The sequence below is a fragment of the Grammomys surdaster genome, unplaced genomic scaffold (genome assembly GCF_004785775.1).
Source record: "Grammomys surdaster isolate TR1022 unplaced genomic scaffold, NIH_TR_1.0 1036, whole genome shotgun sequence".
NCBI classification, from domain to species: domain Eukaryota; kingdom Metazoa; phylum Chordata; class Mammalia; order Rodentia; family Muridae; genus Grammomys; species Grammomys surdaster.
This window is the reverse complement of record NW_021605455.1, coordinates 2,695,315-2,722,721: the sequence shown is the minus strand read 5'-3', so window position 1 is coordinate 2,722,721 and position 27,407 is coordinate 2,695,315. Positions and strand designations below refer to the sequence as shown.

Genomic DNA, 27,407 nt, shown 5'->3' with positions numbered 1-27,407 from the left:
AGAGAGAGAGAGAGAGAGAGAGAGAGAGAGAGAGAGAGAGAGAGAGAAACACAGACACACATACACAGACATACACATGGGGGCCTGAGGTGGGGGCGGAGGGAGACAGACAGGCACAAGGACAGAAAGAGAGAGTTTGCTCCTGACCAAAAGGGGAGGAGACTGTGTCAAGGGTGTAGAGAAAGGGCAGCTGGACAGCCTAAGACCTGGACAGGGCAGGCAGCGGCTCAGCTCCTTTTTCTATTTTAAGGAGAGCTATGATTCAGTGGTTCTAATTCTTGAATTCACAGAGACTGCTGCCTGCTACCCTGAGAGTTCCTGACTCCAGCCAGAGGCCTGGAGTAGGCTGAGAATCCACACTTCCACCCAGTCCTTGAATAGTGCTGGTTCGGCAGGGTCACTGTTAAAAACTGGTGTCAGAAAGTTGAGAAACTTTCCAGCTTGTATCTTTTTGTTTCCTCTTGAAAATTATGGAGCCCTGTGTACTCTCCTTAGAACCCAGCAAGTATAGGCAAGATTCTCAGTGTAATTACAGTGCTCAGCCCACCATTAACTGATGCGGCTGTCTCGTGCCTGGGCTAACCAAATATTAGACTGAACCTTTGGACTGAGCTGGACAGTGAGGTCAGGGTGGGGAGGAGGCGAGAAGATGAAGATGAGAGGAAATTATTCCAACCCCTTCCCGTTCTTCACTTAAATGATCGACTTCTAACTCGCCCTCAAGTTCGGTGACTAAATGAAACACAAAGGGCTAAAAGGAACAAATTCTCAGGTTCTAGAAAGAAGTTGTGCCCCATCCCGAGCTGCTTCCGGTCTCAGGCACGCCTACCTCGCAGGCCTTAATGTGCTCTTTCTGCCACTCTTCTCGGACATTCTCCAGCAAGTTGATGTGCTGCTTGTACGCTTTATCTGTGATGGGGGGAGGGGAAGCTAGACTTAGGAACTAGGCAGGCTTGTTACATTGTAGCTGTTCCTTTCTGTTAATTCCACCTATTCAGAGTAACGTAAACAGCCCCCAGCCAACCCTCCCCATCCATCAGGGTATGTTCCCCACCCCCTCACCTGAATCCTCTACTGCAGTCTTTGAAGTGGCTAGTTTCACAAAAAGCTGTGAGGACCAAAACCAGAAAGAAATTAGGAAAGCTACTCCTGCTTCCATGAGCAAACACATGTAAAAGCAACAACAACCGAGAGGTAGGATCTGGTCTACGTCCTCTATACTTTTAGGCTTAAAAGCAAATCTTTCATCTCTATACTTTAATCTTCTCATCAGAAAACAGATATCCTATGTCATCCTAGAGACAGGTCTCCAACTCTCAAACTGTGGATAATATTATATTAAGATTATATGTTATTAAACTTATTTTTAAATTTTATTTTATTATTTTGTGTGTGTGTGTGTGAGTGTTCTGCTTTCATGTATGTCCATGTACTACGTTCTTGCCTGGCTCCTGCAGAGGCCAAAAGAAGGCATCTGGGGACTGAAATTATAGATGGTTGGGAGCTGCCATGTTGGTTCTGGGAATCGAACTCAGGTCCTCTGAAAGATCAGTCAGTACTCTTAACTGCTGAGTCATCACTACAGCCCTATTATTAAATTTATTGTTTAATTTATTGATATCATTCCAGTTATATTATTAAATGTATAATTCCTGCCCTCAAGAAGCATGCTGTCAATAAAGAATACAGGAGCTGAGTTTTGAAGACACTTTAAAAAAAAATCGGGGCTGGAGAGATAGCTCAGTAGTTAAGAGCACTGACTGTTTTTCCATAGGTCCTGAGTTCAGTTCCAAACAACCACATGGTGGCTCTCAACCATCTATAATGTGATCTGATGCCCTCTTCTGGTGTGTCTGAAGACAGCTACAGTATACTCATATACATAAAAGAAATAAGTAAATAAATCTTTTTTTTTTTTTTTAAATCAAACCTCCTATCCCAACCACTGTTTCCTAATAGTGAGCTTCTCGGGTGCTTTCCCCAACCTCAAAATGTTAAGAACTTTTTCTGGTTCTGAAAACTAGAACCAAAGGAACTATTTCTCAGAGACTTGGGATATAAGTATTTTTTTTTTAATAATTTAAGCTTTTTGGTTAGCTTTATTTTTGTTTTGTGGGATGGGGTTTCACTGTGCAGCCCAGTCTGGCACTGAACTCATGCCTTTCCTGCCTCACCCTTCTGAGAACTAGAATGCCATGCATGTACATCCTGCCCGACCCTGAGCTGGCTTTAAGCTCACAGGAGGGAATCTCTGATTCTTCAGGTTGCTGGTCACGCCGCGTACCTTTTCTTGTTGCCGTTGGTTGGCCACATTGGCGCTGCGGTGGACCGCTTGCTCCGCGTCATCCTTGTCTCTGCACTTCTGCTCATAATTCTTCTTGGCCTTTGTGTAAACAGAACATGGGGACGGGTAAGCAGGGTATAAAGTCTGAAAATCCGCTACCCAGACCTCCAGGCCAGGTCCACGCCCATCAACCGAGCTCTGATCGGTGCTGGAGTCTCCGCTAGACATCAGGCTCTCAAAGGGAAGATTCCGTGTCAATGCACTTTGAGCAGTCTCCCTAGTGCTCGCTCTTTTCCAAACTATTCACAGAGTGGCCCTGGGCCAAAGAAAATAGTAACTGCCATTTGGTGTGATGCACGTGAATGCTAAAGACTAAGAAATGGGATTTAAAATGTATATGATTGATTTTTATAATTTCTCTTTATTCTTGAAATAGTCAGATTTATGTAACATTCATAATCCTTAGAGTCTATGTGCAATCACATGGCCACAGGAACCAACTCCCTCTCTTTCTAAACAGGCATAAGAGTCCCCAGCCGCTGCCACGAACAGTAGGAGGCACACCAATGCCATCATTCACTCACTTTAATATATTTGAGTTTATTACGTTTTGTTTGGTTTTGTTTGTTTATTTGGAGACAGGGTTTCTCTGTATAACAGAGCTCTGACTGTCCTGGACTCATCTTGTAGTTCAGGCTCCTGTGAGTCCTCGAACTGAGAGAGATATGCCTGCTTCTGCCTCCCAAGTACTAGGTTTAAACATGCACCACCACGCCTGGCCCCATGTTTCTTTTTTAAAGACTTCTATTTTATAAAATTTAAAGTAGCCTACAGCCTATCTTATGCCAGTTTTACTATCAGGACTATGAGATCACTTCATAAATTCTAATATTTATAGGATCACTTCATAAACCCTAAAAAAGCTATGAATCAAACAACTGGCAAATAAATAAATATGACAGTTAAACTTGGCTAAGAATAAAAACGTCCTGTCTTGACTGGAGACATGGCTAAGCCACTAGAGGTTAAGCTCCCAATCAAAAATACAAGTCTTGTCGGGCAGTGGTGGCACATGCCTTTAATCCCAACACTTGGGAGGCAGAGGCAGGCGGGAGTTTGAGGCCAGCCTGGTCTACAGAGTGAGTTCCAGGACAACCAGGACTACACAGAGAAACCCTGTCTCAAAAAACAAAACAAAACAAAACAAAACAAAAACAAGTCTTTTCTTAGTTTGGTTCTTCAACCTGTAAAACGGAGATCAATTGTGAGAACCAAAGTGCAGAAGTTCAAATCCCAGCCTCCCCATTATCTATGGGTTTTTTTTTTTTAAATAAATTACTTAGTGTCTTGGATTCTCCACCTATAAAGGAAAGGTTTTTATGCTATACATATACTATATATTTATCTTCAAAGGCATATGAAAACAAAATAAAATATAAACTGTACTTTTATAACTATCACACATTGACATATGAAATTAAACCCACAAAACCAATAAAATTCAATTGTTGATGATCTCCAAAGGATGGTGGCTCCTTTGGAGAGATAGTCTGTGTCACTGTTACACAGTTCCCTACAGTTCTCATAGTTAAGTTTCCACAATTAAATTAGAGTTAGCTTTTCACAGGCTTTCTCTATCTGCTATATGTTACATTGTTATCATATAAAATTTTATGGATGGAAATAGTAAGTTGCTATAACTATAAAGACATGACAATCATGTGAAAAGACCCATGTAACAATTCCTTGTTACACAATATCTTGGAGCTACTTCTGTCTATTGAGCATGATCACTTTTGTTTCACACTTCTTTGTGGTCCTGAGGATGGACCACACACAGTGCAGTTCCTCTGCACTGCTAGGGAAGCACTCTACAGCTGGCTACATCTAAGTCCTTGGTTTTCTGAGGCATTGTCTCACTATCAAGTTCAGGCTACCTTTCAACTCGATATGTAACCCAGGCTGGCCTCAAACTCAAGACTCTACTGCCTCTTGACTCCTAAATTGCTGGGATTAGCCATACTGGTTTTGGTTTTATTTGTTTTGTTTTCTTGGTTGGTTAGTTGATTGGTTAGTTTTTATGAGACTGGTCTTTCTATATAGTCTTGGCTGGCCTGTAATTCACTATATAGATCAGGCTGACCTCAAACACACAGAGATCCTCCTGCCTCTGTTTCTCAAGTGTAAGGATTAAAGGAATATGCTACTCTACCCAGTTTATGACATTTTTGATGGCTGTAAAACACATATACATATTTAATTCATTTTATATATGAATACAGCTACAAAATATACTATATGCTAAAATGTTTTTAGCATATAGTATATGTTATTTCTTTGCATAAAATTTTATCAGTTTCCTTTTCTTTAGACATAATATATTCTGTCTTTTGAGTAATATAAATTTCTTTATACAGCATCAATTCATAGAAGTGTGATTATCTGCCAAAAGGTATGTATAGCTGGGCTGGCAAGATGCCTCAGTAGGTAAAGGCACTTGCTGCAAGCCAAACAACTGGAGCTTGATTCTTGGAACCCACATAATGGAAAGAGAGAACTCACTCCTGAAAACTTTCCTCTGATCTCCACATGCACACCAACCATGCTAAGTTCACAATAGTGTGGGTAATGAAATGAAAGTAAGTATAAAATAATCAACTTTTAAGGGTATGGATATCAAACTTTCTCTAAAATGGCCGCAGCACTTAATTTTCCCAGAAATAATTTGAAAGTCTGTATTTCCCTACCAACACCAAGTACGGCCAGCATGTTTTATCTTTCTTAGTACTCACACTAAGATGTTAGTTGTGCTGACTAATTTTATGTCAGCTTGACACAGGCTGTAGTCATCTAAGAGAAGGGGACTTCAATTGAGGAAATGCCTCCATGAGATCCAGCTGTTAGGCATTTTCTTGACTAGTGATTAATGGGGGAAGGCCCAGCCCATTGTGAGTGGTGCCAACTCTGGCACTGTTTGAGTTCCTGACCTGACTTCTTTCAACAATAAACAGTGATACGGAAGTGTAAGTCAAATAAACCCTTTCCTCTGCAACAAGCTTTGGTCATGGTACTTCACCATAGCAAGAATAGCCCTAGTTAAGACGGTAGTGTATTATCTTATTTACAACTTATTTTTGTCTTCTGTCATTACTAAAGTGGTACATTTTCTATTTTGATGTCTTTTACCTGTTTATCTATTGAATACCTTTTATTTTGTTTTTTTTTCAAGCTGATACAAAATATTTATCTCAAGTTATTTTATTCAATAAAACCTCTTAACCCTATAAATAATGTTTGGAGCTTCCAAACAGTTATATTTTGCAGTCTACCAGGAATATCGAGGATTTTTATTGACTTTTTAGTACTAGGGATTGAACCTGGAGCTCACGTAGCCTGCAACTGACCTATAGCCTGAGCCCTTTTAACTGAGCTGCAAAAGCACAGCATGCAGCAGAAACACTGAACAGCTGTATGGTATACAAGTCACAAACACCCCCCCCATTTGTGCATCATAAAAGTAGGGTCATAAGATGGCCCGGCTGGTAAGTGCTTGACAGCCTGAGTTCGATCCCTGATCCACGTGTGGAATGAGAGAACCTGCCCTTGCTGGTTGGTCTTGACTCCTGCATGTGCATGTACACATGTGCACATGTGCAGGAAGTAAATACTGGAATATGTATAAAATATATTATTTTTACTAAAAGGTATCTTAAATTTAATGTTTGTTTTTTTTGTTTTTTGTTTTTTTCAAGACAGGGTTTCTCTGTGTAGCCCTAGCTGTCCTGGGACTCACTCTGTAGACCAGGCTGGCCTCAAACTCAGAAATCCGCCTGCCTCCGCCTCCCAAGTGCTGGGATTAAAGGCGTGCACCACCACCGCCTGGCTAAATTTACTGTTCTTAACTCTTTTATTGTTTAATATAGTATGTTAAGTAGTTTTTCCATGTTGTAACATACTCTTAATAATAGTATTTTTTAATAGATCATTTCATTTTAAATTATTTAAGATTTATTTATTTATTTATTTAATGTATGTGAGAACAATTGTAGCTGTCTTCAGACACACCAGAAGAGGGCATCAGATCCCATTACAGATGATTGTGAACCACCATGTGGTTGCTAGGAATTGAACTCAGGACCTCTGGAAGAGCAGCAGTCAGTGTTCTTAACCTCTGAGCCATCTCTGCAGCCCTTTAGTTTTATTTGTAACTCTGTGTGTCTGTGTGGTGTGCAGGTGATCACAATGGCCTTAAGTGCAGTGCTCATGGAGGTCAGAAGAGGGCATCCAATACCCTGGTGCCAGAGTTACAGGCAGTTACAAACCCGAAGAACTGAACACAAGCCCTCTGCAAAAGCCAGGCTGCTCTTAACTGCTGAGCCATCTAGCTGGCCGTTATGATTGGTATTGTTCTCGTTGTTTTGAGAGACGGACTCTCTATGTAGCCTGGGCTAACCTAGAACTTGTTACATAGACCAGGCTGACCTTGAAGTCAAAGAAATTCACCTGCCTCTGCCTCCCAGGTGCTGGGATTTAAGGCTTGAGCCACCAGATCTAACTGTGTATTAAAGGCTACCTACTATAAATATAGCCCTTCTCCCATGGTTAGTCACTAAATCATTATAGTTCTCATTATTACAGTTAACGAAGAGGTTCATGCCTTTGTTCTTCTGGTTTCTGTATGATTCCTGGAGGTGAAGTCTTAGATTCTTAGCATAACATTGCTGGGATTTTTTGGTCATATTTATGACCATAAAAAAACATACTGAAAAAAAAAAAGCCCTCCCTTTTAAAAAGCAGTATTAAAGATAAAGAACCAGCACCTGCCAGGGAGAGGCCACCTGGGTGAGGAGATCAAAGTCATCTGTTTACCAGGCTACGTGTGACATCAGCTCCCCTGCTGAGGGACCATCAGTGACAGGAACTGCAGTGTCTCTTCTTCCAGGAAGACGCAGTGGACACCAGGTGGAGAACCTGAGCTTTTACCCCTGCTTGACCTATTGATAGTAATCAGGCCCCTCCCCTCCAGGGTTGGGGCAGTGAGAAGTCAGAGCTTCTGGTGTGCCCAGAAGGGAAGTTAAACTCTTATCCCCAGATAGCAGGACTAAGGCACTTGCCTCACCTCGTGCTAGACGCCATCACAGGAAACCAGCTAAAACATGACTTAAGTAACCCAGAGCTTTTTCATGGTACTGTAAACATACCAAATCAACTGAATATCACCCAAAAATATCAAGCTGGATGGACAAAAGCAACCAACATATTCTGATAGATGTTAGAATTACCTGACTGCAAAGGTAACTCTACAACTACACACCCAAACAATCTGAAGCAAAACAGCATGGCAAAGCTACAGAAAAGCTAAACAAAGAAATAGAAGATAAAAAGAACCCGAGAAGAAATCTCAGGGCTGAAAAGTAGCTTAGAAACACAGAAGTCCCATAAAGAAGAGAGGATACAAGGGCTGAATGAACAGCAAGGAGTGGACATCACCAGTGTGTGCAAGAGTATGTTTGGTATTTTCTCATGGCAGTGACCAAATGGTGGCAGATGGTAGGAGGAAGCGTTTACTTCAGGTCACAGTCCAACATGGCAGGGAAGGTACAATGGAGTCCATGGCAACAGAGCCTGGCTCTCCTCACAGCTCAGTGCACTGGACCAGAAGCAGACCAAGGGAAACGCTCCCTGTTCCACGGGCTTCCCTCCTTTCCTGTTTGTTTGTTTTTGTTTTGTTTTTTGTTTTTTGGGTTTTTTTTTTCCTTTCCTGTTTTTGATTCAGACTCTCAGCCCAGGCTGTAGGATGGTGTCACCTGCCATGTTCAGGGCAGGACGTTCATCCTTAATTCAGCCTCTGGGGAAAGATCTTCACAGGAAAAACTCCAAGGTAAATGTCATTAATACCCTTGGTACTTTTAATCCAATCACACTGGCAATCAAAAGTAATCATCACTGAAGACAGAAAAAAAGGCTGAGAGAATTTAACAGAGCCTTTTGTACAAAAAGAAGCAAACCAGTACTCATGGACTTGGATCCTGAAAGACTAGAAGCTAGAAATACACTTGAGGGCCTAACTGGGGAGATTCCAGCTTTTTAAAAAGATAAAACCTACAGATTAATGGTAACTGAACTCCAAATGAGAGAATCCTAAGGGTACCCAAGGCATATGACCGAATTACTAAAAGCTAAAAACAAAGAAAATGTCTTAAAACAATGACAGTAATGACATCTTATCTCAAAGAAAAAGCAACTTGAGTGATACAGATTCCTTACTGGGAACAATGAGAACCAAAAGGGAGAAGGACGGTGATGCTGAAGGGAAAGAACTGTGAAGGTACAATCCCACGGCCCCCGACCTGTCAGCAATCAGCAAATGTAAAAATGGGGCAGCATTACAGATGAGTTCTACCCAACGATAAGGAAGAATACAATTGTGTCACGTGCAGAAAAATGAGTAGGACTGGAGTTTACAGTAAGCAAGATAAGACAGACCAAGGCAAGCATGTCTTTCTCAAATGGAAATCTCGTGTCATGTGTATTTCACCACAAGAAACAAAGTAGAGCAAAAAAAAATTAGAGAGAGCCGAGGGCTCACTCCACCAAGCCTGACAGCATCAGTTGGATCCCTGAGACCCACACTATGGAAGGACAGAACCAGCTACTGAAAGTTGTCCTCTGACTTCCACACGTGTACTGCATGCATGGAGGACAGCTGCATGTTCTCTCTATCATACAGACACACACACACACACACACCTTTTGTAGGATTTATGGAGAAAAACTGGAGAGGTTTCTCAGTGGTTAGAGCACCTGTTCTCTTCAGAAGACTCAAGTTTGAGTCCCAACTCCCACACAGCAGCTCAGGACCAAATCCCCTGTAACTCCAGCTTTGGGACTCCGACTCCCTCTTCTGACCTTCCTGGCCATGCCCATAGTGATATACATATGTACAAGAAAAATAGTCACATACATAAAATAAAAATGATTTGATAAAGATTTATGGAGAAATCAAAAAACTCTTTAAAAATTATTTTAAGTGTATGCTCGAGTTACAGGGGGTTGTGAGCTGCTTGGTAGGTACAGGCAATGCATGCTATGCCACAGAGTATAACCGTGGAAGTCAGTTCTTTCCTTCCTCCATGCGAACTAGGGATCTAACTCAAGTCACATATCATCTACATACGCAGAGACATATGTTCTAAGAGAAGATTTTGTTGTATTGAGCACTAACAGACTCATGGAAAAGCTCAGGCAGGATCCATAACAACTTGTCCCTAGCTTGGCAGGCATTGTTAATAAATTAAAAGAAATTAATTAAATTAGTTAATACAAATAAATTAAAGGAAAGGAGGCTTTTATAAATTCCAGATATCTTAAAAAACAAAAGGGTCATTCAGTAAAATGAGCAACAGAAAAGATTCAGAAATGCCATGGGATCAAAAGTTCAAGTACAAAATAAATAGTGTATGTGTCTATATACACAGACACACACACACATATGAGGGAGGGAGAGAAAGTGTGTGTGTATCTATGTGTGCATGCCTTTATGTGTCTATATATGTATGTATGTATGTATGTATGTATGTATGTGCCTGTGTATCTGTGAATATTTGTTTGTGTGTATACATTTGTGTGTATGTGTGTGTGTCATGTGATTTTGTATCACAGCCTAAAATATTTAAGTGGACTTGTTTTATATTTTCCAGGTGTCATGTTAACTTCTCCAGCAGGGATAAACAAACATCCACTCACCCCCAATCAGGTACCAACAGCAGACAAAGAGATGATTCCACTCAACTCTAGCTTGGTGAACTAGTGAGTTTGACTGCAGATATTCATAGGAACAAGGGTGAAGGTTCACCTACAGAAGCAGGGACAACATATGGGTACCTACACCACAGAGAGAAAGTCTGCCACTCCCCAGAGCTATGTCTATCTATGTGTCCTGGTTGAAAGCATGGCTTTGTGAAGCCCTTAGACACTTGTGGTCATTCATTTTTCTGCCTTGTGAACCTCCCTCTCTTGCAAGAGGGAATGCTACCAGGTCCAGTCTTGACAGGGATGTTGGTAGCCACAGCTACTCTGACTTAGAAGTCAGCAGCCATGCCATGCCAGAGGACAAGTCCTACACTAGCTAACCGCCATGCCAGAGGACAAGTCCTACTGTAGCTAACCGGCAGCAAAGCACTGTTGCAGCTACCCTCCCATCTTCAAGCTTCCCAATGCAAGCACTGATAGATGACATAGTTGGAACATCCCTTGAATAGGGATACACTCATGCACAGCACAGAATCTCAGGTGAAATCTCTATTACAACGACAGCAGCAGCAGGTGTGACTCACATCCATGGCTTTCTTGAACTGTGAGTTCTTTTGTTTGTGAGCAGCTTCCATTATCGTTTCTGTCTGTAAAAGAGAATACAGGCACTGTCAATAAAACCCATAAGTTACTGCTAACAGCAGCTTGTCTTGGGGGCTAAGCCTTCAATGTGGGTTTTCCGGTTTAGTCCTCGAAACACCCAGAAGCTGGGTGTGCTATTTATTATCCCCGCCTCACAAATGAGGACAGTAAAGAACAGAGGCTCACAGCCTAATGATTGTGACATGACCATGTTCCCCTGCTAATGACTCTGCTTGTCATTTAAGCATTCACACAGCCGACCCTGAATACTCAAGATATGACCAGGAACTCACTGGTCACCACGGAATGCTTTCCTCTGTGAATCTAGAATCAAAGAAATTTGGTTTCAAGAAGGAATACTAAATTTTTATTAAAATACCATTTGTATTTTAAAAGAGTCTTTGTTCCAGAAGCTATGTCAGCACAGGCAAATTATGTACTCAACCTCTACTCTGTGACCCCACATGACAAATGCTTTATAGCAAGTTGCTGGGAGACAACAGAAGTGTCTGTAGCATTACTAATAGAAACTCTTCTATGGTCCTTTGCTTCATCTAACCCAACAAGGTATCTCCACGCAGTTCCCTTGATCACGGTGTCTTCATTGTAGTTGTGATGGCTGGACATTTGTTAGTCAAATTTATAACAGAGATTACTTATGATAAGTACCTCCCATTATCCAGCACTGCTACATGCAACAGTTTCATGCTCACAGTATCTCTTCTGTGTAAGTGCCTCACCTCCATTTTCCTGATGGCAATGAACTTTGTGAGCTCAAAAAACAGAGTCAGTGTGGAGGTCTGAATGAGGATGGCCCTCATAGGCTCACATATTTGAATGCTTAGTTCCCCTTTGGTGGAACTGTTTGGGAAGGATTAGGAGGTGTGGCCTTGTTTGGAGGAGGTGTGTCACTGGGAGCAGGCTTTGAGCCCACACCATTTTCGGCTAGCTTTCTCTCGGCCTCATGGTTGTTATCTTAACAGTAACCACTCAGCTTCTGCTCCAGTGTCATGCCTGTCTGTCTGTTGCCATGTCCCCTGCCATGAAGTCATGGATCATCCTGTAAAGCTGTAAACAACAAACTTTTTCTTCTCTAAGTTGCTTTGTCTGTGGTATCTGCACCTCAATGGAAAAGCAACTAAGACAGTCAATAAATAAGAAAGCTACATTGCTGGAAAGTGGCGACATATGAATCACCACAAGAGACAGCCGTGGCTTTTCAGGATATTTTGATGAAATATGTAGGGTGGTCTCACTTCAAATGGGATAAATGAAATTCCCTCAAGGGAGCTTGAAGGAGCCCAGAATTCACCTTCTAGCTTTTCTCTGAAAGAGAGATAGCAGGAAGTAGCTATTCCTCTGCAGAGGAGGAAGACAATGCAGGTACAGTGACATGCTCCAACATGAGTCCTACATGGACACAAGACCCATGACAAACCCTGGCCACAGCTGCTAGGGAGCTGAGGTTCATGTAACTGACTAGGTGGCTCTACCAGCAAGAGTTAGCTGTACTCCTTAAATAATTACAGCTGTTTTCCCAAGGCTACTTGAGCAGATCAATTAGGTGTGCTGGGCTTAGCCATGACCCTTTTACTCCAAATAAACACTCTGTTACTTGTCTAGTTGATTGTCGACACTAGTTTATCATTGACAGCCCAAAATGTCTCCTTATCTCTCCGTTCTATATAGCATCTACTTTAGATGCTTCTCAGGGCTGAGTGACTTACACTACCTCTTCACTTCCCATCATCCCCCTCTGCCTTCACAGGCACACCAGCATTTGAAAGTTGTCAAGATCCTAAAAAGCAGCCATTGACTCTAAGGAGATACAGGCAATTTCTGGTCACTGGGGTGACTTGAATTGTTCAAGACCACTCAGACAGAATTAGTGGCTTCATGTTAGGCCCATCCCTATCTGCTAAGGAACCTTGACCTAAGTCTTCTGCCCATCGTCACTTCCAGGGTGACCCACTCACAGTGACCTCAGTGAGTCCAAATTCTCTTCAAGGTGCTTGGAATTGGGGGGTCAGGGGGGATTCATCCAGGACTTGGATTTTCTGCTCAGACCAAATCTAATGTGAATGTGTTTTATTATTGATAACACAGGATGCAAAAAACCTCAACTATGTCATCTACAAGGTCAAAGAGGAGGAGGAAGGGGAAAAGAAATAAGAGATTTTAGAAAGACCCAAGTAATTCTGAGGTAGCTTACTGAGAACGAGGTTCAAGGACTACCTCCGTGCCCTGCCCACCTCCAGGAATGAAAGGTTAGCCTCTCATTACCTCAGCAGTGGCTTCTAACTTCTGGCTTTATCATAACAAAGATTTCCTCCAGGAGGCTTCACCAACCCCAAGTGAGGTTGTATGTCCCTACCGGATGGTGAGATGGGACTTCCCCTACCACTGTGTAAGACTGTCATATTTTATCCTGATTTTGTGTCACATGAGTCTGTCTGACTATGTGCTGTGCTTAGTAGAAGGATAACATGTCCACCTTGGGGCCCATCCTCAAGAAAACACTACTTGTAGGCGTAAGGCGTAAGCAGCTATAAATGTCTAACCAGCCATCCTTCCCACCTCTCCTGTGCCCCAGTTTACTAAAGAAATTAGTTAGGGAACCAATAAAACATTTCAGTAGATACAGACACTTGCTGTCAGGTCTGATAATGTAAATTTAATCCCCAGCACCCACACAGTGGGAGAAGAGAGCCACCTCTTACAAGCTGTCCTCTGATTTTCACATATACACCATTGCACATACACGCATACATGCATCAGATGCATGTTTGTGCTCGAGCATACACACACACAGACAGGGTCACAGAGATCAGAAAACAGGACTAGAATGATGACTCAGCAATTAAGAGCACTCTTTGCAGAGGATCTGGGTTCAATTCCAGTTTACACATAACATCTATAGCTCATAACATCTGTAACTCCTGTTCAAGGGAATCTCTGACATCTCCGTGTAACCTCCACAGGCATCAGACACACATGTGGTATGTAGACATATGAAGATGAAACACTAATAGATGTAAGATAAAGATTGTTGCCGGGCAGTGGTGGCGCACGCCTTTAATCCCAGCACTTGGAGGGCAGAGGCAGGTGGATTTCTGAGTTTGAGGCCATCCTGGTCTACAGAGTGAGTTCCAGGACAGCCTGGTCTACACGGAGAAACCCTGTCTCAAAAAAAACAAAAAACAAAAAACAAAAAAAAGATAAAGATTGTTTTGTTTTGTTTTGTTTTGTTTTGAGACGGAGTTTCACTGGCTTTCCTGGAACTCACTGTGTAAACCAGGTGGGCCTTGAACTCACAGAGCTCTGCCTGCCAATGCCTGGGATTAAAAGCTTGTACCACCACACCTGGTTAAAGATAACTTTTTTTTTTAATCTAAAAGATATATTTTTTTAAAGGCAGGAAACATTCTACTTAAAAGTTTTTTTTAATAAATCAGTAAATTAGGTATGGAGACACAGCTCAAGTACAATACCTTACTTGCCTAACATAACTGAGACCATAACCAGCAGCATGAGAGAAGAAGAAAGACAGGCAAGAAAAGCAAGCACCAGACTAGTGCCTGTGATAAGTGGAAGTGGCTCCATTTCCAAGAAGTGGAAGACCAGAGATGCAGAGTGACAATCTGTAAAAGGGAAGTTAGCATTGGCACATTTTTCCCCCTAAAATAGACTAAAAAAAAAAAAAAAAGTTACTCAAACTCACCCCAGAGTTCATTGTGAAACACATAATACAATTTTCTTAGTAAACTTTGGACTTTTCAGTGTTTTGAAAGTGTCTCCTGCAGCAAATGGAACTTCAGCTGAGCATTTGCTGCTCTGCTGCTGCTCTGATGCCAACCCCGGGGTCTATGCAACATTAGTGGGGAATGTTCCAGGAGCCATGCAGAGCTGGCTGGCTTCCCACCAGGGCCAGGGCTGCTAAGTCCACCTGATGATGTGGAGGAACACCTCCTTTAGGGGAATCATCCATGCAAAGCCTAGTTGACTTAGGTATTACACTCTTTTTAAGTTTTTCCCTGTTCCACACAAGACATGATATCTCTTTAACTTTTTAATTATTTCTTTTCTTTCTAACCTTTTGAGACAAGGCCACACTGAGTAACTCTCCCACTGGCCTGGAACCAGACTTATCCTTGAATTCACAGGACCAGACTGCCTCTGTCTCCAAGGTACAATATATATATTTAATTGTATGTCTATGACTCCCTGTCTGCCAGCATGTGCATGTAAATGCATGTGTCATGGAGGCCAGAAGGATCGTAAGCCCCTGGAGCTGATTTACAATTGAGCCATCTACCATGGATGCTGAGACATGAACTAGATCCCTGTAGTGGCAGTATACCCTCAACTGCTGAGCCATTTTTCCAACCCCCAAGTTATTTTGCTGTCATTTCAGCCAGGTGTGGTGGCACATGCCTTTAGTTTCAGCACTCAGGAGGCAAAGACAGGTGACTCTCTGTGAGTTCCAGGACAGCCAGGGCTATGTAAAGAACCCTGTCTCAGAAAAAAAGAAAAGAAGAGAGGAGAGGAGAGGAGAGGAGAGGAGAGGAGAGGAGAGGAGAGGAGAGGAGAGGAGAGGAAAGGAGAGGAAAGGAGAGGAAAGGAGAAGAGAGGAAAAGGAAGGAGAGTAAATAAAAGAAAGAAGAAAAATTGTCACTTCAGGGCTGGAGAGAACTAGCCATTTAGAGGACCCAAGTTTGGCTCCAGCGCCCATGTCAGGTCATTCACAAACACCTGTTAAATCCAGTTCCAGGGGATTCAATGCCTCCATGAGCACCCGCACACAGGTGCACAAATCCACACACAGACACACATGTTCAGCATAATTAAAAATTAAAAAAATATTCTTTGTGGCTAGGGAACAAGGGAGGGGTCCAAAGTGGGCAGTTAAGAGAGGCTGGAGAGGAAAGGGTGGGGGAGAGTGATGTAGTTCATTTCAGTTAAAAACATATTTCAAGTGAGTTCCAGGACAGCCAGGACTACACAGAGAAACCTCTCGAAAAACAAAAACAAAAACAAAAATATTTCAAAATGATAAATTAAAAAGTAACTTTTAAAAAGTCTGGTGCTGGGCATGGTGGTGCATATCTTTCATCCGAGCACTAGGGAGCCAGACAGAAGCATCTCTAAGAGTTAGAGGCCAGCCTGAAGATATAAGAGTTGTAGGGCAGCCAGAGCTACACAGGGAAACCTCATCTCAAAAGAAAACAAAACCTGTAATTTCCTAAAAGAGATGACAGATTTGGCAATGTCAGACGAAAGGGTGAGTGTGCCACACACGATAATTCTGCTTGGAATAAGCATCTGGGAGAGATGCGATCGTCTGAGAGAATGTGTGAAAGGGTTTGATACAGCATGAGTTCGTTAACTGCCTGTGTCCATCCTTCCTTCATGGTAAGAGACATTGCGCAAGCGCTGACTAAGAAACAGGAAGAGGCGTTGCTGTGCAACCAGCAGCTCTTAAGCTGGGCGTCGCAGCACATTTCTGTAGTCCTGGCCCTCTTGAGTGGGAAGCAGGAGACTAGGCTAGATGGTAAGTGGGAGGCCAGCCTAGGCTTCATGAGACCCTGTCTCGATCAAACAAAGGAAAAACTCAGCTCATGAAATTATGGCAGACATAAGACAGAGAGGCCCTTAGGTTACTGTGGGCAAACTCAGAGCAACCCAGATTCCAACTTGAAACTGCAGGCAAAGTTGCTCATCTTAAGCAGTTAGGGTAGGAATCAGCCTTAATTCTGGCTGTGGATGGATGGGCAAAAACTGTAAAAACAATCAGCTATAGTCAAAAGCTAGGATACAGCAAGGATTTCACAGGGACCTCCGGGAAGGACAACAGGTCCCCAAATGTCCACAGAAACCAGAATAGAAATCTTTGGTGTCAGCCTTCCAGTCTTGAAAGACATTCATTCTTGTGAGAGCTCTAATTGGCTAAAGTCTGCATGTACAGGTTTTTCAGGAACAAAATAATAAAAATTGTGGCTGCTCTGGCCTAAATAAAATTATAATATAAACTTGGATTTATTTCTGGATTCCTCTAAGTCACCGAACATTTACACCTTTGATTCCATCACTTAGGAAGAAGAAAAAAAAAAAGGTGGATCTCTGAGTTGAGGCCAGCCTGGTCTACAGAATAAGTTTCAGCTAAAGATACATAAAGAAACCCTGTCTCAAAAAATCAAAACCAGAAAAAGAGTCTCGTGGCTGCTGGAGAGCTGGCTGAGGAGTTAACACCATTGGCTGCTCTTATAGAAGACCTGGGTTCAGTTCCCAGCATCCACAGGAGGCTCACAATAGCCTGTAACTCCAGATCCAAGGTTTTTAATGCCCCCTTCTGTTCCACGGGCACCAGGTATACATATGGCGCACACATACATGTAGACAAACAATCATACACACAAAATAGCAATGAATGCATGTTTAAATAAAAAGGAACCTCTCCAGAGCTGCTGTGAAGACAAACCAACTTGAATTCCCCAGGGCCATGGTTTCTCTAGTGACAGAATAGGATTATGCTACAGCATCATGAACTTCAAGGAAAGTGCGAATCTCCTCCAGTTCTTCACCCTCCTCTATGACCTTGCTTAGGAGGGGTGTGATCTGGAGGCTCAGTAGCTAGGATGTGCTAGATCCTGATGATGGGGGTAAAGGAACCTCCAGCCATCTTTTTAGCAGGGGCAGTCGATCTGAAAAGAGGAGAGTCGCACACAGAACACTGAGTCACACAAGAATTTTACCCAAGTTCTTGGCATTTGAACTCGCACCCTCATGTTTGTATGAGAAGCGCTTCACTAACTGAACTATTTCTCCAGCACTTCTGCAAGTATAAAGGGAAGACTGGCCTGACGTACAGGACACACACTCCTAGACTGAGTCTCTACATGGACACTCCAATATGCAATTTCTCAAGCCAGAAAAAGTTTATGATTATATCAGAGGTGAGAACCAAATTGAGGCTGTTTGGGGATTTTGTTTGTTTGCTTTTTGTTTTTGTTTCTTGTTTGGTTGTTTAGTTGTTTTTGAGACAGGATCACACTGTGTAGCTCTGGCTGTCCCACTGTCCTGGAACTCACTATGTAGACCAGGCTGGCTTCCAACTCACAGAGAGCTCTGCCTACCTCTGCCTCCCAAATGCTGAGCAATTTCCAAACAGACATGCCTGAGATTTCTCCGTAGAAGAAAGGTGATATTGGAACACACGCACAAAACCAACCTTTTTCCTCTGCAGCTTCTGTCTTTCCCTGAACTCTTCCATCTTCCTGGCCTCTTCTCTTAGAGTCTGTGCAAGTTGAATGTGGCACTGAGCCACATTGTCTACTTCTGTAAAAAGAATTTGTAAACAAAGTCAATGTCCACACGTGTCTAAACTCAAATATACACACAACTATTCAAAACTACACATACAGATCTGGGGCAAGAAGCAAAATTAAGAATAATTCTCTTGGTCATTAATACACATTGAGGTCCTTCTTGTGCCCAACATGGCCCTAGATATCAAGGCCAAAGCTTCGTCTTTAGCTCAGCTTCTTGTCACTAACTGTTACTACCCCAGTGTATGCCCAGGGCTTGGGGATGGGGTTACACAGCCAAGATTCCTACTCAATAACCTTATATCCTGATTAGATTTCATTGTCAACTTGACATGACCTAGAACCACCTGGGAAGAGAGTCTCGATGAAGGACTGTTAGCCTATGGGCACATCTGTGGATGGCTGTCTTAATTAAGTTAACTGACAATGAAATTCCCAGCCTACCGTGGGCAGCACCATTCCCTAGTCAGGAACCTTGAATTTTATAAAAGTGGAGAAATCCAACTGAGCACAAGCAAGCAAGCAAGCGAGCAAGCGGGCAAGTGAGCAAGTTCGTGGGTGAGCTGGGAAGCAGAAGGTGGGCGGGCAGGCGAGCATGCGTATAACAACCATTACTCTCTGTTCCCGCCTATGGATGTGATGAACTCCCTCCCATGATGGGCTGCAACTGTAAGCTGAATAGACACTTTCTCCCTAATTTCTTGTCAGAACAGTTTATCATAGCAAGAGAAATAGAACTAGAGCATCGCTAAGACCACAATTTCAAATTAAATTCCTCAACCTCTCTATACAATCTCTGAGTGACTCCTATCTCTGGCCTCTAATGAGCTTAAACATTTATCAAAAGCTCACACAATATTTTGACTTCTGACAATTATTTGTCACTATAAGAGAAAGGACAGGAAAAAAAACATATTTTGCTCAAATTAGGCTGATTATGGTTTATGCACACCCTTAATCCCAGCAATTGGGAGGTATTGGCAGAAGCAAAGCCAGCTTGATTTACATAGTTCTAGGACAGGTAGGCCTTCATGGAAAGAAACTGTCTCAAATAAACAAACAAATACCCAAAACCTAACAAATTAAAGCATGCCATTAAGGCTAGAAAGACTGACCTAAGAAAAACTTGAATTTTTTAAATCTGTGTGTGTGTGTGTATGTGTGTGTGTGTGTGTGTGTGTACATTGTCTATGTATGTCAAGAACACAGTGCATGTGTAGAGGTGAGAGGAGAAATTTGAGGGTCAGTTCTCCCCACCATCCACCTTGTTTGAGACGGAGTCTCTTGGTTGTTGCCACTATGCACACCAAGCTAGTCAACCCATGAGCTTCTGAGACTTCTCTTGTTCCTGCCTGGGATACAGACAGGCACTATCATATCTGGTTTTATGTGTGTTCCTGGGATATGAACTTCAGTCTTGACAAATACCTACTGAGCCATCCCTCAGGTCATTAAAAAAATAATTTTAACTTGTACTATTAAAATAACTTTGTAAGTTAGAAGATAAACACACACACACAAGAAACAAAGTTAGCAACTCATATAGCAAAGAATTATGTTTAAAACACTTTCACAAATGCTCAGCCCTAAGTGAGGTGTTCAAATCCCACCCCTCTCTCTGCAAGGGTCGGGGATCTGTGTGGAATCAGGGGGATGGAAAGATTTAAGAGCCAGAGTTGCTGGATGATACGATAAAGCAGACACACTAGAAACTCAAGAAGACTTGGCAGCACACACAAGGTCTGCACAATCTCAAGCTAAACAAAATCCCAGTGCAGAGGAAGAGAAGTGGGCACTAGGTCCCACTCCTAGCCAAGAAGCCATTCCCAGTGGATAGCCTCTGGGAGAGAGAAAGTCAGTGTGTCCATGAACAGGGTGATGCTGGATGTCAGACACACTCCAGGACAGCCAAGCCTCAGGTGTAGTTCCCCAACACAAATTGGACTCATGGGGTTTTGTTTTTATTTTTAAGAAAGAGAAGAATATAAAGTTGGGTGTTAGAGAGGTGAGGGAGAATCTAGGAGAAAGAATATGATCAAAGAATGAATAAAAATATTATTAAAGATACAGTTGAGGCTGGAGAGGTGGCTCAACAGTTAAGAGCGCTAACTGCTCTTCCAGAGGTCCTGAGTTCAATCTTCAGCAACCACATGGTGGCTCACAACCATCTGCAATGGGATCCAATGCCCTCTTCTAGTGTGTGTCTGAAGACAGCTGCAGTGTACTCATATAAATAAAAAAATAAATCTTTTTTAAAAAAAGATACAGTTGGAAGCTCAACCTGGTTATTCTATATATTAATTATTCTTAAGTAGAGTTCATTTTAACTCTAAATATTCTTTTAAGTCCCACTTACCCTGTCTTTTGGGGTTTTTTTTGGGGGGGAGGAGTTGGGGAAGTTCAAAACAGGGTTTCTCTGTGTAGCCCTGGGTGTCCTAGAACTCACTCTGTAGACCCAGCTGACCTCAGACTCACAGAAACCCACCTGCCTCTGCCTCCTGTACGGCAGGATTAAAAGTGTGGGCCACCACCACCCAGCTTTTGTCCCATATTTTGACATAACATTTTCACCATCAGTCAATTTGAGTATGTTGACATTGCTACTTTTTTTTCTTTTTCCCTCAAGTCATTTAGGCATATTTTTCAGATTACATATATGTGTGTGTAAGTATAGTTTCTAAAGTACTCTGGTTATAATTTATTTTTATTTAACTGTACTAAGTTTAGACAAGCTAGATTTGTACACTGTTAGTGGGTCATCTGGTATACATTAGGCCTCTAAACACCATCGTTATTCTAGTACTGTTATATGAATACCTTATGTATCTTAAGGTGTAATTTCATCTTTTTGTTGGACACAAATGGATCTATATGCCTTTTGGTTCAAAATAGATGATTAGATTCTTCAAATGTTTCATATATTTACTTTACTGCTTTAAATTATCAGTTTCTAGGGAAAAAACTAGATTAAAATTCCCAGCTTTAAAAAAAAGCACTTTCACAAGTAAAGAAGAAAGTATATGTGTATATATATGTGTGTATATATGTATATGTGTGTGTGTGTGTGTATACACTCTTACATATACGATATATTAAAAAATTACTTAATGTCAAATTCAAAAGACTCAACAAATGGAGAATGCAACCCTGAAAAACTCATCTGGACTTAAGGATACTGAAAAGGGCAAACACAGCACATTTCATTGCTTTTAATCTTTCAGCTTTGAAAAAATTATAGAAGCAAAACACCTCTAGATGCTGGTGATATTTGGAAAAAGTGTCACTGTTGGCAGGGGAAATGGAACACACTTTTTGGAGAAAATCTGGCATTTTGGATGGTAAACTATTTTTTAATGTAAACTAATGAGGCAGAAGTCTATGAACTGAGGTAGATATTAAATAGCCAATTCTAGAGAAATATGATAGTGTACGTCTATATAAAAATACTCATATCAAAGTTTGTATGAAGAATTAAAATAAAGGTTGGGAGCTGAGGAGACTGGTTAGGAGCTGCTCTTGCAGGGGACCTGAGTTCCTTTCTGTAGAGTGAGCTGTCTTACTTGAACTTTAAATATATTACATATAGTTATATATACTAAATTAAATTATATTAAATTTAACATTCAATATATTATTTTAATGAGAAAAAATAAAGCAGTTGAGGGCTTTTTGGTTTGCTTTGTTAGCTGTTACTTGGACATAGCCTCTTGCCCGGCTCCCCAGGCTTCCCTGAGAACTCACAGCCCTCCTGCTCTGCCTCCTGAGTGCTAAGATTGCAAGGATGTGTGACCACAACAGAAAGAAGGAGATGGAAAGAAACAGGAGCAGAAAAGGAACGTGCTGAGGTGAGTCAGGCTATGCTGATGCTCTCTGCTTCAGGACACTTGGTTCCTCGGTATTTCTGTAAATAAGGAACATGGGAAGACACTGCAACTACATCAAGAAGCAGATACGTCACTGAAATAAGTCTGTGGAGATGTTGAAAGGCATATTTATTTACCTACCTTTTACACCTGTAGCACTGTGGTATGTGTGTGTCGTATTGATTTTATCACAATGTGTGTGTGTGTGTGTGTGTGTGTGTTTGTATGTGTGTGTATGTATCTATGGTATGTATGTATGTATGTTTTATCTCACTGCTGACTTGCCCAATGAAGATAGTGAAACCAATCTGCCTCTGCCTGTAGTAGGCCATAAAGAAATTCTGTCTCCTCTGGTAGTCGGGCAAAGGCCCCAGTTCCCTCCAGAGGGGCCCCGCCCCATGCCCTATAGGTAAAAATGATACACTATAGGATCAGGAAGACTCAACTTAACAGGCTAACAAGTGTGCCTACCCAATGACGTCTCCACAAAAAGCAAAACAGCTATAGCTTTGAGAGCTTCCTAATAGCCAAGTAAGTGGAGATCAGCGAGAGAGCGATGTGCTCAGACCAAAAGCATGCCTGAAGCCTGCTGGACCCATTCCTGCACTGTGCGCTCAGAGAGGGAATGAGAGCGCCTCACGTCCCCTTTCCACACCTCACTGTCCACACCTCACTGAAGCCATTTCCCTTTCGACAGTCTTTATCTTGAACAAACAAGTGTAATTCTTTCCCTGGGTTCTGGGAGCTTCCAGGGTAAATGAATGGAAGCAAATGTGGGCGGTGGAAGCCTGAGCTGTAGGCACAGTGGAGACAGGCTGGGAGCCTCCAGACAGGTATCCACAGTGGGAACTGAGCTTTCAGCCTAGAGGACCCAACTGCCTCCAGGTTGGCAGTGTGGCAACCCAACTGGATTAAAAGACACTGGCTAGTGTCCTCTGCAGAAGAGATTGCACGGTTGCTGCAGGGGAAAGCCTCCCGTGTGGTGGGTTAGAAATCTCCTTGTTATTACAGTCATCTTGAGGCGTGACAGTGAAGGACACAGATAGCAGAAGTTCTGTTAGAACAGCACTCAATTAGCCACAGGAATACTTCAGGCATAAGTCATACACACTGTGACTTTTGACACCTTTCACCTGGCAATCCCCTGTGAGGAAGGGCAGAAAGCCCCAGAAGCAGGTTCTAAACAAAAGGCCTGAGAGCACTGAGCTGGGCAGGACTCCTTCAAAAGCAACGTGACAGGTCTCAGCCCAAACCTCCCAGTTCCTGATTGTCACCACATCACTGTAACTAATAAAAATCTGCTGGTGTCATTCCAAGTCAGACTCACAACCAAACGAAGACAACAGCAATGGACAGGCCAAGATGGGCATCAGGACTCACCCCTGACACACCCTGGACTAGAGAGACATTGCTGGTATCCTTTGAGACAGCAGATTTAGGGGAGTGTGGAACCATGTGCCAAGTTACAATCAAGTTGCAATAAGAGGAAAGAATGACCAGGTGGTATGTTCTTTGAAGATTGTCATTAATTTAAAATGTCTGTGGAGCTGGGGTCACTGGGTAAAACAGTGGCCGAGCAGGTCTGATGACCGAGCAAGGTCCAGAGAACCATGAAAAAGGCCGGAAGTGGTGCCATACATCTGTGATACAGTAGTACTCCCAGAGAGATGGGGGCAGTGATGGGAGACTCTCCCAGAAGCTGTGACTGGAGCCCTGAAGTGTCTCTGGGAAGAGAAAAGCCTTAAGAACACATAAGGACTTGGGTGAGTCTGGCTGAATCAGGTAGAGTAGAGGCAAGCATTCTGAGGTAAAGCAGGGCAGAACGTACTTACACGGTGTTACTCCCATTTGGAAGCTAAGAGCCTGTAGAATCCCAGCCCTACCCCAAAACTCCCCAGTTGGAAACTCAGTGGGCCCGTGAATCTGTGCTAACCGCAGCTTTCCAAGTGACAGGCGGGTGTGAAGCGTCTGGAATGTGCAGTGGCTGTAGCCCATTTCTACTCTGCAGAGTCATTTCTCACCTCGTGGCTATTCTGATTTTTTTTTCCTAACTCTAAATTGCTATTTAAATTAGAACTCATCTTAGAAGAAAGACATGGAATTTACAAAGGGCAGAAAATACAGTGTTATACTAGGGGTTAGCATGATGGTTCAGCGGTTAGCGTACTGGCTACTCTTCCAGAGGCCCCATGTTCAATTCCAAGCACCTATGTGGTGATTGACAATCACCACCATAATTCCAATTCAAAGGGATTTGATGCCTTCTTCTGGCCTCTATGGGCACCAGGCACACACAGTACACAGACATAAATGCAGCAGGCAAAACACTCAGACACATAAAATATAATATTTTTAAATAATTAACTTACGCTGCTTGAAGACCTCAAGGGCTCTCTTCAAAGTACTGAAAAACAACATACATAATTTCAATTCTAGAAATCGTCTATATAATTTTATTACAATATTTGCACATGCTTCCCTGTGCCTACAGATTATCATGGAGGCTCCAGATTCACTTGTGTTCCTGAGTTTCAGAGACAGCAAAAGACCATAACTTAAGGCAAACCTCATCACTCACAGGCATAGACAGTTCTTCAGTGTTCTCCCTGAGCAGAGCAAAATGCAGAAACTCTGCGTTTTTCCTTCCCCAATGGAAATATAGTAATCGTGATCCCTTTCTCCTAAGAGCCTGCTGCCATCTGAATATGAAAACAAAGCCATCTAATAGACAGCTCAAATCCTAGTGAGTTTCTGTGGGGTGTGTGTATGTGTGTTTGTGTACGTATGTCTGTGTATATATGTGCATGTGATTATGTGTGTGTATGTATTTGTGTATATATGTGTGTGTATGCCTCCGTGTGTACATCTGTATGTGTATGTGTGTTTGCCAGTGTGAAGACAGCATCTCACACAACCCAGGCTTGCTACGTAGCTGAAGCTGGCCTTAAACTCTTAACCCCCCTGCCTCCACTTTTCAAGTGCTCGGATTACAGACAGGTTCATCACTATCCCCAGCTCGAACGCTGAGCCACACTTACAATCTACTCTCAGTTCTTTTTAAGAAGACAATACATTGCTGTTAACTACAGACGCGATGCTGTATAACAAATCTCTTGAACGTATTTCTCCTAACTAAAACCTTCATGCCCTTTTTCCTTTCCATGCCATGTGTCCTGTGCATGTGTGTGAGCGTGCATGTCTCCACATGTGTGGGCACGTATGTGAGTACACATGTGTATGCATGTGAAGGAAGGCCTGAGGTTGAAGCTGATATTGGGAATCATTCTCCGGCACTCTTCTGCTTCATTCACAGAGGCAGGGTCTCTCAATCAAACCCAGAGTTCACTGATACAACCAGTCTCTCTATACAGTTTATGCTGGGGATCCCCTGTCTCCAGCTTCTCCAGTTGGAATTAGAGGCATGTTTCCATGCCCATCCAGCATGCACAAAGTTTCTGGGGACTGAGCTATGGTCTTCATGTTTGCACAGCAAGGGCTTCAAGCACTGAGCCAGTCCTAGCTCAGAAATCATTGTCTTTTAACTAACATCTCCCTAAGCTTGGCCCCAGTCCCTGGGAACTTCATTCCTATCTGATTCTTGTTCAGAATCTCTAGAACATTTCTAAAAACTTCCTCCTAAGCTTTTAATTTATTCTTTCATAAACATGCTTTATACACTTGAGGGGTTGTTTTTTTTTAGATCCATTCATTTCAGCACTAAAAATCTAGCTATATCTAATTCTGCTATTGCATTGTTGAATTGTATTTACAGTAACCTCAGTGTGTATGCATAGGCATGTGCATGTGCCTGCTCCTGTGCATGCATATGCCTGTGTGTGCATGAGCCTGTACATGGATGTGCTTGTATGTATATGCCTGTGGGAGTATGTGCCTCTATGTGTGCATACGTGTGTGTGCACACAGACGTATGCATGCATTATGAAGTAAATGTTCCACTTTGCTGTATTTCTTTAGCAAGAGTCTGTGTTCACATCTTTCAGTTAAGCAGAATCCCTATCCAGGTCCACCTTAGACTACATCTCCAGCTAAGGATTCTTCAGAGACTGCCCTGAAAAAAAGAAACGTGGTAACTTGAAACCACAAATCCTGTGTCCCATGAGGATCTCCTAAGTGTGTCTCAAAGAAGAGACACATTTTTCATGATTGGAAAACAAGAAGCAGAGAGATATTAATTCTTTCCATCTAACTTATTGCAACTGCCACTCAACCATGCTTGCTAAAACAGTGGAGTGTTGGCAATCACAGGCAGCATAGGAGGCAGAAAGGCGCTGGCACCTACTTGATCTCAGACTGTCCACATGGCTTCTTCCTGGCGAGACTCAGCAGATCTTTGCCATATTTCTCTTCAATTGATGCCCTATAAGGAACAGAAGAGAAGGCCATGGGTCCTGCATAGAGTTCTTGGCTAAAGCACAAAAAGCGCTGCCCCTGCTGGAGAGCTGTGCACTCACTGTGGACATTCAGATGTGATGTCACTGTCCAAGATATAAGACTCAGTAATAAATTAAAAAAAAAACTAAAAATAAACCTTGGAACCACATATATATGACATACAGGCACAACACATAAATAAAAATAAGTCTTTGAAAATACATACATTACATACACACACACACATACAACGCAAGACTTCTGTTTTTAATGACTTTTGTTTTGTTTTGTTTTGGGTGTTGGGGACTGAGGAAGTCCTGAACTTGCTAGGCAAGCATGCTTCCACTGAGCTCAATCCCCACTGAACCCCTACTGTACAAGGGAAAGAAGCATAGTTGTCTTCAACTCTAGCTATGCTCAGGTTGGAAGTCCCTTCCACATAAGAGACAAGGCTTCTATGTAGTCAAGGCCAGCCTTGAACAAGTTAAGACAACAGGTCCATAGCACTGTGCCTGACTTGTACATAGTTTTTTAAGGGGAGCCCTTTTCCACCTTCTCTAAGAGGCTCTTCCTCCTCCAGTCAAATGCACAGCTAATCTGTACCAAGAGAAGAGGATCTCAAGACATAAACTGCAGCTGGCATGTCACGAAAACAGCTGCTTGGGTGTTAGAGGATAGTCTAAAGCACTAACGGTCATCTTCCCTGACCTCTTCACCTCCCCCAGCCCTGTCACTTTCTCCACTGTTTGCCCTAGTCCCAGCATTATGCAGACTATACGATCAGGTTAAGGTATTGTACACTACCCTAGTTACTTCAGGTCTTCAAAAATTCTAGAACTAAATAATAAATAGTCTCAGGGGAAAAAAGAGCCAACTGGGGGCTGGGAAGATGGCTCAGTAAAGTGGCTGTTTCGTAAGCATAAAGTCCTGAGTTAGAACTCTCTGCACCCATGTGCACTGCTCGGGAGAGACAGGAAGATTGCTAAGACTTTCTGGTAAGCTAGTCTAGACAACTGGTGGTGCCCTGGTTCAGTGAGAGTCCCCTACCTTAAAGAATAAAGCAGAGAGCAATTGAGGGTGCCACCCCAAATCAACTACTGGCCTCCTCCATATGGAGAGAGAGAGAGAGAGAGAGAGAGAGAGAGAGAG

General features: G+C 42.5%; 1 protein-coding gene across 1 annotated transcript in view; it reads right to left on the bottom strand.

Annotated features, from left to right (window-relative positions):
• Pstpip2 (proline-serine-threonine phosphatase interacting protein 2) overlaps positions 1-27,407 on the bottom strand; it is an 86,536-nt gene that overhangs the window by 10,938 nt on the left and 48,191 nt on the right. The window contains exons 3-9 of the mRNA XM_028783208.1: positions 26,167-26,244; positions 24,236-24,270; positions 17,907-18,013; positions 10,621-10,683; positions 2,285-2,383; positions 1,063-1,108; positions 830-909 (exon numbers count right to left, since the gene is read on the bottom strand). Coding sequence (XP_028639041.1) covers positions 830-909; positions 1,063-1,108; positions 2,285-2,383; positions 10,621-10,683; positions 17,907-18,013; positions 24,236-24,270; positions 26,167-26,244 — 508 coding nt within the window. The remainder of the gene's footprint in view (positions 1-829; positions 910-1,062; positions 1,109-2,284; positions 2,384-10,620; positions 10,684-17,906; positions 18,014-24,235; positions 24,271-26,166; positions 26,245-27,407) is intronic.